General features: G+C 44.1%; 1 protein-coding gene and 1 long non-coding RNA gene across 3 annotated transcripts in view; one reads left to right on the top strand and one right to left on the bottom strand.

Moving 5' to 3' along the window:
• Positions 1 to 13,438, bottom strand: part of LOC128340770 (uncharacterized) — a 50,742-nt gene that overhangs the window by 14,974 nt on the left and 22,330 nt on the right. For both annotated transcript variants that reach the window (XR_008313942.1, XR_008313941.1), the window contains exon 2: positions 6,692 to 6,803. This is a non-coding gene — a long non-coding RNA (uncharacterized LOC128340770). The remainder of the gene's footprint in view (positions 1 to 6,691; positions 6,804 to 13,438) is intronic.
• DRD4 (dopamine receptor D4) overlaps positions 1 to 13,438 on the top strand; it is a 60,688-nt gene that overhangs the window by 30,960 nt on the left and 16,290 nt on the right. Inside the window, exon 2 of the mRNA XM_053286398.1 lies at positions 10,522 to 10,634. Coding sequence (XP_053142373.1) covers positions 10,522 to 10,634 — 113 coding nt within the window. The remainder of the gene's footprint in view (positions 1 to 10,521; positions 10,635 to 13,438) is intronic.

Genomic DNA, 13,438 nt, shown 5'->3' with positions numbered 1-13,438 from the left:
CTAGCAACACTGGATACTGGATCCAGTTCCTCAACCCAGGCATCTTTCTTCCAGAGGTGCAGACAGAGGGAAAGCTTGAGGAACAACTTCCCCTTAAATTTGTTTGGGGGAAGAGGAAGGACACTTGTTGAGGGAGAAAAGTATGTTTTTGAGGGACAAAAAAGCACTTTGGGTGGCAACTCCTCAAATGCTTAGCAAGGGATCTGCATCCTCTGCTTCCTTCCAGCACCATTTTTTAAAAAGGTATGTGGGAATGGGTTGCATTTGGAGTTACCATGTGTATGCCAGTGCACGGGTGTATGCCAATGCACAACTAAGAAGATTTTCTTTTTAAAATGCTTTTCAAATGAATGCATTTGAAATTTCCATGAATGAATGGAAGCAGAGCAGAAGAACTGAAGATGAAAATAAAGCAGAAAGTTCTACAGAAGTTTCCATTATTGAGCTGCAGAGATTTAATTGTTTTCTGATTCAGATAGGGATAAAGCATCCTTGAAGTACTGTAAGTGTACCTTTCCTACAGCAGGTGTATGAATTTGAAAATATAAGATCGTGTGCTATTAAAATACCATCTTTCTCTGTTTACTAACTCTTTCTGCAATTTTCATAATATAGAAAACTTCAGATTGCCAATATATCAGTTTTTCTTGCTATCCCCTTTTGGTTGGTTTCTTGTCTTAACCCAGCATTAGGTATTATCCTTCAAAATATTAGATTGTAGGAGGCGGGTGGGGAGAGAAAAGAACAATCAACATTTAGAAAAGTGGGGAAATGAGCCATCTAATGCTTGATAGATGCTGAAAGTTGCCTTAAAGAAAGACAGTCACCTATATTTCCTCTTCCTCACAAAAATACTTTAAGAACTATTGTTGGATGTTTCAATAGACATCTCAGATGTTTATCATGTTTGCAATAGACTTCCTTTTCCTTCCCTGTTGAGTCAACTCAGATAACTGGGCCAAACTTGGGTATCTTGAGGGATGATAAGCTTCCCAGGTGCCTAAGACAAGCTTCTTTGCTTCTGTCATTGCTCTAACGAGGAATAAGCTTTGTGACGTCACACCACTGGCAGGTGTCCTAGAACTAAGTGTCTAAAGCCAGAATTATACATAGTATGTTACATGAAATTTAAATAGCTGGAGCTTTCCAGGAGGGAAGTACTTCATGCTTCCAGAGCATATATCTCAAATGCACTCCAGGTGGGATCATATTGCAGACCCACTTACTCCCTTTCAGGAAAAGCTCTTATTAGTGCTTCACCATGTTCTGAATGGAGAGGAGAATCAACATTCCAGGATGCCAGATCTAGGCCTAAAGATGTGCCTGTGGTTATAAGAACTCAGAGGCAGTGAGAAAAGTATACAGCAGCACCAATGGACAAAGAGTGAATTTCTCTCACTTCTCTTTGGGAGTTTCTGGGCCTTTAGTTGCACTGCCCTGTAGTTAGAAGGAAAAGACAGCTGACCTTTGAGACTGTGGATTAGGATAGGATTGCAGATGCTGTCTTGCTGCTCAGGGGCTTAGTGCTAAAGGCATGCCCTCAACATCTCATCAACTCCCCCCCCCTTTTTTTACTGGTCTTCTTTTAAAAATTATACAGACACCATAGTGCCTTATATAGTGAAGCAAAAACCATATTCTACCAAGTGAAACACCTGAACATCCTTTTAGTCCAAAAACCCAAGCCAGCTGTCCAATCTGCATAGAGCAAGTAGGTGAGAAGTGCCACCACCTTGCAGAATTTGGCACCAGTGTTCCCTCAAAGCCATGCGTGTGTGTGTGAGTGTGTATTCACACATTTTTTGATGTCCACTCAGTTAATTTTAGTTCCTGCTCAGGTTGACTCAGGAAGGTCCCACTCTGAATGCATGGGTGCACACACTGGCTTGATACTGCCACCCAGCAGAAAACTCATTCTGCACACAGATGAAAAAAACACTATTTGGAACATATCTGTTGATAAATGATTGAGATACAGGAGTTTGAAAATTAATCCATTAGAAGCCAATCTTCACATGAAAACCTTTCTGGCCAGTGATGACATACATTACTTATTCTTTCATGACCCTCTAAATGCATCCAAAAGATCATATGTATGTGCTCTTGTAGTTTTTGAAAAAATACATTCTGTGAAGAGTTGTGAGGAGAGCTGCCAGGGTTAACTGTGGGGAAGGAGGGCTTACTTTACCTTCCCCACAGACGATCCGAGGGGGCTCCCTACACGGGTGGATTGGCGGTGCAGACAAGCGGCAGCTCTCCTGCTGTCCACCTGTACCTCGCCCGGCAGCTCTGGGGGTCAGGCGAAGGGAAGCGCTGCCATGTGGTACCCCATCCCTGGAGCCCCACGAATGCACCGTGCATTTGCACGGTGCACTGTACAAGGACATGGTGCATTCCTGGGGTACCTCCTCCTTGAATGTGTCTGCTGTGGTTGCAAGCAGCCATGGCAGACGCGTGATCAGAAAAATGGGGTTAGCGGAGTGTACGCTCTGTAAACCTTGTTTTGGGGGGGGGCATTTAAGTGGGCTTGCTGCCAGGAGCCGCACAGCTCCTGTTGCAGCACACAACCAGCCAAAACCGGGCTGAGTGGGCTCCCTTAGCCCGGTTTCAGCTGGTCATGAGAATCACCTCAGTACGTCTCATGTTTTTAGCCTTTAAAGTCAGCATTATAACAGTCTAAAAGTCTAAGGACACAACATCAGCAGGAACTGGTGATAGAAGGTTTGCCATTTAAAAAGAAAGAAAAGCCAGCTGCCTGCCCTGATGAATTCAGAGGAGGCAATCTGAGCGGGACATTTTATTGGTCATAAACTCCAGACCATTCATCCAAACAGCCTGAATCATTACCCTCTCCCCTCCCCCGACAAATCTGATGCAGATACATTGAGAAATGACTCGTTTTAAAATGTACCCTAAAGATGCAGAAACCTATTTACGTAGTTATGATACATAGTTTTTGTGCTTATGTCCTGTACTAATGCAATGTAAGCACATATTCAATGTATCACCATTAGCACTTAGCAATAGCAATAGCAATAGCACTTACATTTATATACCGCTCTATAGCCAAAGCTCTCTAAGCGGTTTACAATGATTTAGCATATTGCCCCCAACATTCTGGGTACTCATTTTACCGACCTCGGAAGGATGGAAGGCTGTCATCCTTGAGCCCCTGGTCAGGATCGAACTTGTAACCTTCTGGTTACAGGGCGGCAGTTTTACCACTGCGCCACCACAAGGATTTGAATTAAAAGCATTTTTTTCCAGCTTTTGAAGGTAAGTTTTCAAACTGATGTATCTCAGCCATTTCTCAACAGATCTGCACCAAAGTTGGGGAGATGTGTTCTTGCTACCTACTTCCTGTGTGCCAAATTTAAGATAGATTGGTTAAATAGCTTGAATTTTAGTACCAATAGGAATCCCTGAAAATCCCATTGTGATTTTAAAAAAACAAACCCAAACCCAAACCATGGGTGGGTTCTTGCAACCCACACAAAGGCAACTGACCAGAAATCAGGAGAACTGCAAGACTTGTATGCTCCCAACTAATATCATAAGAACCCAGAAGTGTTTAACAGTGCTGTTTTGGCAGTGCGCCAGCCTTGCTTTTAACTAGGATGAACAACCATAGATCAAATTCTAGATTACTGATCCTAGTTAAATGTTGGGTTGGTGTGGTGCCAACCAGACATCCCAAAAAATTCCAGGTATTTATTATCAGAAACCAGAAGTGCACATGGCTCGCAATCTCCCAATTGCCATTCACTCCCTAAATGCCTGCCTACAGGCAGTCATAGGCTGGATGAGGGATAACAAATTGAAGCTGAATCCAAGCAAGACAGAGGTGCTCATTGTGGGGGATTGGAATTTAAGGGATGAGTTAGATCTTCCTGTGCTGGATAGGGTTACACTCCCCCAGAAGGAACAGGTATGCAGCTTGGGAGTGCTCTTGGATCCAGGCCTAACTATGGTATCTCAGGTGGAGGCTATGGCCAGAAGCGCTTTCTATCAGCTTTGGCTGATTCAACAGCTGCATCCATTCCTTGAAGAGAACTATCTCAAAACAGTGGTGCATCAACTGGTAACCTCCAGGCTCAACTACTGCAATGCGCTCTATGTGGGGCTGCCTTTGTATGTAGTTCGGAAATTTCAGTTAGTTCAAAAGGCGGCAGCCAGATTGGTCTCTGGGGTAATGTGGAGAGACCATATTATGTCTGTCTTAAAATAGCTGCACTGGCTGCCAATATGTTTCTGGGTGAAATACAAAGAGCTGGTTATTACCTTTTAAAGCTCTGAATGGTTTGGGTCTGTGCTACCTTAGAGAGCGCCTTCTTCGGTATGATCCCCACCGCTCGTTGAGGTCATCTGGAGAGGTCCGTCTCCAGTTACCACCGGTACGTCTGGTGGCGACTTGGAACTGGGCCTTTTCTGTAGCTGCTCCTGATCTATGGAATGCACTCCTGGCAGATATCTGCAGTTTAGGCTCGCTGTCGGCCTTTAAGAGAACCCTAAAAACTTATTTGTTTGGCCTGGCCTTCTAAGGCTTGTAAAGTGTTGTTGGTTTTTTAAAAGTATTTTAATTGGTTTTAAATGGTTTTAATTGTGTGTTAATTGTTTTTATATTGTTTTTAGCACTGTGTTTTGAATTGTGTGTTTTTATGACTTTTAAAAGTTGTTGTACACAGCCTAGAGCTTCTGGATGGGGCGGTTTATAAATGTAAATAATAATAATAATTAATAATACCAGTCAGCCACCTTCATGTGAGTCATGAGAACCTGCCCCATCTAACCAATCTGCCTAAAATTTGGCATGGAGAAAATAGGTGACAAACCAGCACAATTACCCCAAATTTTAGTGCAATCTGACCAGGATACAGCACTTTGAAAACTTCCCAAGAGTCTGAAAAAACAATGAAACATGATAATGCAGTCCAGTCAAAGCCCAGATCTAAGAAACTAGTCTACTGAAATCATTTTTCATGTTTTAATTTGTCTAAGCCCCTGTAGCAAGTGATTGTAGATGCTGCAACTATTGAATTTCTACCTGGATATTTACTGGCATTTTGGGGGAGTACTATGCTTTTTAGAGAGGCCTCAGGCAGAAATTCATTGGGTGCATCTCTAGTGAGTGATTGGAGAAGCACAAACTGTTGAATTTCTGCCTGGATGCATCCCTCAGCCCAGTGTCACACTGAAAGACCAAGGCATACCTTGGGTGCATGAAGCCTAATTTGTAAAGCTAGCATAAAATACAAGATTGTACAGTTTATATTGCTTAAAGGTAAAGTTGTGCCGTCAAGTCGGTGTCGGCTCCTGGCAACCACAGAGCCATGTGGTCTTCTTTGGTAGAATACAGGAGGGCTTTGCCATTGCCATCTCCCGCACAGTATGAGATGATGCCTTTCAGCATCTTCCTATATTGCTGTTACCTGATATAGGTGTTTCCCATAGTCTGGGAAACATACCAGCAGGGATTCGAACCAGCAACCTCTGGTTTGCTAGTCAAGTCATTTCCCCACAGCGCCATTAGGTGGCTCCCTGTGTGTTTAGCATCTTTAGCAACTGCATAAAAGACAGTCAACAGCTGAACCTTTTTCCGGTACTGCATCACCATGCTGGGAAAAGATTCAGGATCAACTATACATGTGAAGAATCCATGATAAGATTTTGGAATCAGTGTTCCCTCTAATTTTTTCCATCTCTGTGTATAATGAGTTTTGTTCTGGGCAGCAGTATCAAGGCAGTGCGTACACATGCGCATTTAGAATGGAGCCTTCCTGATTCAACCTGAGCGGGATCTAAAATTAACTGAGTGGACATTTAAATACCTGTGAGCGTGCGCACATATGCATGCCGTAGAGGGAACATTGTTTGGAATATCTTTTTCTTTGGTTAAAAGCTACTGCAGCGGTTCCCCATTGGATTGGGTTTGCAACAATAGAAGAAGCTAAATCTTTCACTCTCATGCTGTTTCCCAGACTTCAGCCACAGCCCTGAAGGTGGGCCTTGCAGTGGGGAAATGAGAGATACATAGCACATTCCTGTCTTCCCTCCTCCACTCTACAGCAAATAACTTTGGGAGAACCAATTTCCATTTGGGACATGGCACAAGAGAAGGATTAATTCCTCCTCCCTGGTGTCATGGCCCTAATCTGAATTCCTCCCCTGGTCATTTTTACTGAAAGGGGGAAATTCTAGTCATCTGATCATGGATATCCCAGGCTGGGTTTAATTTGGACCATCAGATATTGAGTTTTGGCCATTTATGGAACTAGAGTGCAAAGAAAGGCAGGGTTTTAATATCTCTAATAGTTGAGCAGGAGCAGGAACCTCAGTGTTGGGTGGAGTCTCCATCTTTCCCAGGCTCCCTGAGGATGCATTACTTACTCTTCATCCCAACTGGGAGACATGGCATCAGTTTGATCAATGTATAAGTTTGATCAATGTAACAACCTTGCTCTGTGTGGTGGCTAAATTCCAAAATGGAGAGAGGGGCTGTTTGGCAATGTTATCTAGTTCTGTATATGGAGGAAATGTTTTTGTCTGAACAAGCATTCAATCACTTGAGCCCCTACCTACAGTCTGAAGAGGTCCCAGGCATAACTTTACTATCTCCAAGGAGAACTAAGACAATAAAGTCATTTGCACGACTTGTGAGCAGGCAGGGAGGGGAAGGCAGGATCGCACCTACCTTCCCCACAGATGATCTTCCTTGTTTTCTTGGAAGTGCCACTCATGCGCCCACACAAGCAACACTGCTGGAAGAAGTGTGGCGATCTGCAGGCCTGGGTAGGGCTTCTCCTCTAAGAGGAACGACATGGTCCATTAACAGTTTTAAGAGTACAGGAAAGAATATATAATTCCCAACGAAAAGCTGTGTGAAGGTAAAATTCACACAATTAAAGCTACAAAATTAAAGCTACAAAAGTCCTGTCAAGAGAGCCAGTTATAGAAGTTAACATGACACCATTGTGTTGTTCTAAAATAATCAGACACAGGGCAAATTAGAACTTCATTCTGTTTTACAAGGCTTCTGAGAGGAGTCCAGCCTTCACGGAGTACTTTTTCAATAATGTTCAGTAAATGCTCAGCAGTGACTTTAGCAACCATTCTGTGATAAGAAATACTCAAGTACAGATGAATCTGTTCATTGGTGCAAAGAAAGAAACAAGGTCGGGGTCAAAATGAAGGAGGAAAGATTTGCAAGTCAAGCATGTCAGGTCTTTCCCAATGTATAGCCAGTTGCCGGGAAAAGGGGGTATGACATAAAGAGTATTTATTCTTGTTCTCCCCTCCCTTTGCATGTTTGTTTGCCTTATAGCATAGGCAAAAAAACAGCTTTTCCATTGGGCTTGCCAAATCCAGTTCAGTTCAATTTCTGGACCCACATAAAATAATGTGAGCTTCACCCTTGTGCCCCAGCCTCTTCATAAAGTTGTTGGACTCTGCTTCCTGGATTTGCTCTACATTCTCTGCCTAAGCCTTCCCCTTGTACCAGAATTCTTTATTCTGGGGATTGGAAACACTAGGGCTGCAGAGTAAGCATACTTACTTAAAATAAATCTCACAGAAATCAAAGAGATCTACTTCGAAATAAACAGAGCTGAGATTGGGCCATGAGAATGTTTTGTGAGATCATTCCTTTTAAGTTCAAGGGAAATCATTTTATCGGCAGTGAAGTTCCTCTTTACCAGTAACCCCAGGTTTCAGTGGGGTTAATGCTTCTCTGATTTTAGTTTTAAGTGTGCAACATTCTATCTCCAAATTACACACTTTAAGTGATGTTGTTTTTCCTTTGAGCCTGTTTCTCATGTGTATTGACCAAGGTCTTTCCCTATTAATGTAATTTGAGTCTGCAAGATGTTCTTTAAATCTAGCCAATAAAGGCCTTCCAGTTTCTCCCACATAACATTCACCACAATCTGCACAAGTTGCACACTTAAAATTTGCACACTTAAAAGAACATTGTACACTTAAAAGGGAAATCAGAGAAGCATTGTACATTGATAAAGTGAAGCCTGGAGTTAATGGTAAAGAGGAACTTAAAGAAATTCTGAGATATATTGGCCTCTAAAGGGTGTACTGTTTTAACTTGTTCCTTTCTCCTCCTCCCTCCTTGTTAGTGCTGAGCTTGGGAAAGTGTCCTTATCTGTACCCCCCCCCCCCGCTTTTCATCAGTTTCAGGTGATTGGCTGGGAGAGTTTCCGTTTTGGCTATATAGGAATGCCGGTTCAAACACTGTTAAACATCAAGCACTGAAAATGACGTCTTTATGTCGATACGTTTACTTTTAACAGAATCCTGTTGGATTAACCCCCCTTTTATATGCAGTAAAGAAGGTCTATAAAGGAGAACTGCTGTGATATTTTCAAAGGCATTCCAAAGTCCTCCTGACACACTCCTTTATGGTGTGAGAAGGTGGATCATCCAAATGATCAGGCCACCCTATGTGGGAAAGAAATGCATTGGGATGTTCCAACTTGTGGAATTCTTTGCCACAAGATGTGGTGACAGCCAACAACCTGGATGGGTTTAAGAGGGGTTTGGATAACTTCATGGAGGAGAGGTCTATCATCGGCTACTAGTTGGAGGGCTATAGTCCACCTCCAGCCTCAAAGGCAGGATGCCTGTGAGTCCCAGTTGCAGGGAAGTAAGAGCAGGAGGGAAGGCATACCCTCAACTCCTGCCTATGGCTTCCAGCAGCATCTGGTGGGCCACTGTGTGAAACAGGGTGCTGGACTAGATGGGCCTTGGGCCTGATCCAGCAGGGCTGTTCTTATGATGTCTGCAAAAGATGTCATGGCATGCATGCTTTTGGCTTCTCCCCTCCCCTTTAATCACGTAGGCTGGAAAAGTATCCAGTAAACTAGTCCATAGCCTATCCACACATTTTCATGCCATCCTTCTAATCTCTAGAGGCTAAATTTATTTATTTATTTAGTGCATTTAATTACCTCCCTATACAAAAAGTCCCTGCACGGTTCACAATATAAAAACCACTAAAACATTAACATAATTAAAATAATATAAAATACAATAAAAACTCTAAAACCCGAAACTTTAAAACGATAAACTAAAAGCCTGACTATAAACAGGTAGAACACCCAGCGAAGGTTCATTTCCTGAGTAGGAATTTCAGCTTGCTTGTCCCACATTCCAGCACTCTAAGCCAACTATGCCAGACAACACAACACAAAGTTGATAAGCCTTACTCACAGCAGAAAATGTCCCTTTTCCTGACAGGAAGTAAGGATACATGCCCACATAATAAGCGCAGTACAACACATCAGGACCTATTGACTTAAGTAGTTACTAATAAATCAACATGTCGTGATGTGTGGTACTGTGCTTATTAGTGAAATAAAGGAGAGTCCCTGTTAATCACGGGGGTACTTGTGCCCAGAAATTTTCTCTAAAAAGATTTGTGTTTCATCGTAATGGGATGAGTAAGAATAATATGACAGAAATGCACTTCATCTTGACTTAATTAAATCTTATCGTATGAAAGAAATGGTGTGCCCTTTGTCAAGTACTTGTGTGCTTGCGCAAACGTGGGGTCTCTTGTGTTCCCTCCTAATGCTTAAGTAGTTATTTAGGCCATGTGAACTTGAGCTCCTCATCTTTTGCTGAGGCAATGTGAACCTTTCCCTAGCTGACCCTGAAGTCAGGTTGTAAGTTAAGGGATAATGAAGCTGTGGCCTAAGAGGTGTGAATAATCCACCTGTGTGAACGTCATCCCAGGGGAGATTTTAGCAACAGCAGAAGAGGGATTACTTGACATTAGCACAGTTTTTTTAATTTATTTATTTTCTTTCTAGGACAATCCCAGATTTTGCAGACTTTTCTGAGATCTCCTGTTAATATAAATTAAGGTGACCATGGAAGATTCTGGGATGCTTTTATTCCACCAAGAGTTGGTGCTTTGGAGATCAACCATTCAATAAGGCTATTCATGAGCAGCCTAACCCAGGCTAGGGCAGGCTGTTCGTGTGGAGCACTGGGATTGCTCCCAATCCCAGCACTTCCACCCCACCTAAGGTGCGCCCTTAACCCCGGTGTCAGGGTCATGTGTATGCTCGGGCTGCACACAGCCCAGGCATACACAGAGTTGGACGCCTAGAGCACCTAACTCATAGAGGGATCCCTAAATGCACCGTGCTGCACACATGGTAGATTGTAGGATTCCTGCAGGCCAGGGCTCATTTTCCCAGCATCTAGAGATCTAGTGAGGGAGCCGGCAGAAAACACTGCAGCCACTTCTCCTCTTGCTTTATCAGAAGTTTTAAATCTCCCCGTGGCAACTCAAGCAACATGGGAACTTTAATGGCGGCCATCTTCATAAAGTCAACCATTAAGGATCTTCTCAGAGAAAAGCAGCAGAGCCAGTGTTAGAACTTTAGATAAGTTCTCTGAGTTATAGACCTGTAACTGAGGATGGGAGTTGAGGGGAGGCATTTAAGTAGTGGCTGGCACTATCGAAATACAGTACATTCATGGTTTATGCTCTCTTTTTGTCTTCAGTTCCAGGGAGGTGTGTGGTCCTTGAGCACAATCGTGTGTGATGCCTTGATGACCATGGATGTGATGCTGTGCACAGCCTCTATTTTCAACCTCTGTGCAATCAGCGTGGATCGGTAAGCATCTCCACTAATCCCAGATTGCAGCTGTCAGGATTTCCCAGCTTCCCTAATTTCTCTAGAATCCAGATGGGATCATATCTTTCCCATCCCCTTGGCTGCCTTCACGCCAGACCTGAGCTTGAAGCCACACCATCTCAGGTTCAGGGCTGATTCTCATGTTAGTTTTGTAATATTTATGAGCCAGTATGGCACAGTGGATGGACTTAGAGGCATCCAGAGTGGTGATCATGCAAGAGGTGATCATGCAAGAGGATCCCTCTGCAGCCTGGGATCTGGCATGGGTGGCAACAGACGGGGAGATCCCAGGAAATGGGTAGATACTCATGAGAGCTGGTCTTGTGGCAGCAAGCATGAATTGTCCCCTTCGCTAAGTAGGATCCACCCTCATTTGTGTTTGAATGGGAGACATTTGTGAGCACTGTAAGAAATTCCCCTCAGGGGATGGGGTCACTCTGGGAAGAGCACCTATATACTTGCATGCAGAAGGTTCCAAGTTCCCTCCCTGGCAGCATCTCCAAGATAGGGCTGAGAGAAACTCCTGACTGCAACCTTGAAGAAGCCACTGCCAGTCTCTGTAGACCAGGGATTCTCAACGTTGGGTCCCCAGGTGTTATTGGACTTCAGTTCCCTTAATCCCCAACCAAAGGTCACTGGGGCTAGGGATTATGGAAGTTGAAGTCCAATAACATCTGGGGACCCAACGTTGAGAATCCCTGGTGTAGACAATACTGAGCTAGATGGACCAATAGTCTGACTCAGTATATGGCAGCTGCCTATGTTCCTATGTGGAAGCTATCTCCACCCAGTTTCCAGGGTATCCCCCTCCCCTGCTGTCACTCCTGTCTCATCCTGGTGTGCTGCCAAAGGTTCCTTGACCTAAGGATCAGCTTTTTAGGGGGCAGCAGCAAGCTGCTGAGATGAAGCTAGAAAGGAAATGGCTTGTGCTGGTGCCTCTCTGAATGTTGCCCATTGTTCACAAAATGAGATTTATGTTCATGCTCCACCATAGAGCTCAGTAGGAGATAAAGGTTTGTCACTGATTCTTGACTTAATAGTACAATCGCAGTGTGTTAAATATGTGTCTTGGCACCGATACATGCATTAGAAACTAGTGCTGTGCACCAGGGCCAAAATATATACTACTCAGATGCTTGTGTTATCTTTATATGTGTCCTTTTTATAGAGAAGAGCCATTCTCTGTTTAGAAGAATAATAATGGGAGAATTGACTCTTGGAGCCAAACTACCTGTGACAAAGCCCTTCACTTGGAAGTGGGCCAGAAGTGGGTTGTTTATAGTTAGTTTATTTTTATTTAACATATTTTTATACCCCCAAAAACGTAGGTTTCTGGGTGGTTTACAACAAAGTAAAAACAGAAAAAGTAAAACATTAGTTACATAGGAAGCTGCCATATACTGAGTCAGACCATTGGTCCATCTAGCTCAGTATTGTCTACACAGACTGGCAGCAGCTTCTCCAGGGTTGCAGGAAGGAATCTCTCTCAGCCCTATCTTGGAGATGCTGCCAGGGAGGGAATTTGGAACCTTCTGCTCTTCCCAGAACAGCTCCATCCCCTGAGGGCAATATCTTACAGTAGTACTATGCAAACACGTTCAATGTCGAACGTGTTCAACGTCGAACCAGTTTGGTTCGACTGTTTGGTCCAACTTCGGACTGAAACCTACTGGGGGTTTGCGATTTTCCCCCCTTCAAAAATTGTTTTTTGTTCTTTAATCACTTACCCCCTCCGGAGGACTACTTCTAGGTGGCGGGGGGGTCCCACGGGGTTCCCCCGCCGGCCTCATTGCCACCCTAGCCGGCCATTTGGCCAGCTCTTTGGCACACAGAAGTGCATTGCGCAGGCGTGGTGGCCTCTAAAATGGCCACTGCGCCAGAGGGAGAAGGCCCGAATGGGCTGGTTAGGGTGGCAAGAAGGCAAGTGGGGGGAGGGGGAACCCCCACGGACCCCACCATCACCTAGAGGAAGTTCCCCAGAGGGCATAAGTGATTAAAAAATATATTTTGGGGGGGATTCGAGAACCCCCCCAAGCAGAACAAAACGGAGGGGGGGGTTCGAGGGAGTGACTGACTGAACTGGCCCGGTTTGGACTCGAACCCAACCGGGCCAGCTGGTTCCATGCACACCTCTATCTTACAGTGCTCACACTTCCAGTCTCCCATTCAGATGCGACCAGGGCAGACCCAGCTTAGCTAAGGGGACAAGTCATGCTTACTACCACAAGACCAGCTCTCCTCTCAAAACAACAGAATAAAAAATAGTTAAAACATTACAACAATTTAAAAATTTTAAAATAATATTTTAAAACTGTATTAAAACAATACTTAATTAAAAGCCTGGGTGAACAGATGTCTTTAAAGACTTTAAATGACAGCTTTTATGATGGGGAGATGGGGAGGCTCTTATTTCATGATGGGGAGATGGGGGAAATGGGGAGGTTGGAGAGGCTCTTATTTCAGCAGGGAGGGCATTCCAAAGCCTCGGGGCAGCAGTGGAGAAAGCCCGTCCCTGAGTAGCCACCAGACGAGCTGGTGGCAACTGCAGATGGACCTCCCACGATGAACTCAATGGGTGGCGGTGTTCATGATGAAGATGTCGTTCTCTTAAATACCCAGGGCCCACACTGATTAAGGCTTTATAGGTTATAATCAGCACCTTGTATTTTGCCTGGAAACATATTGGCAGCCAGTGTAGCTCTTTCAATATGGGAGTAATATGGTCTCTCCGAGATGACCCAGAGACCAACCTGGCTGCCACATTCTGGACCAGCTGTAGTTTA

Source organism: Hemicordylus capensis, chromosome 1 (genome assembly GCF_027244095.1).
Source record: "Hemicordylus capensis ecotype Gifberg chromosome 1, rHemCap1.1.pri, whole genome shotgun sequence".
Classification (NCBI taxonomy): Eukaryota; Metazoa; Chordata; class Lepidosauria; order Squamata; family Cordylidae; genus Hemicordylus; species Hemicordylus capensis.
This window is presented reverse-complemented; position numbering and strand designations above follow the sequence as displayed.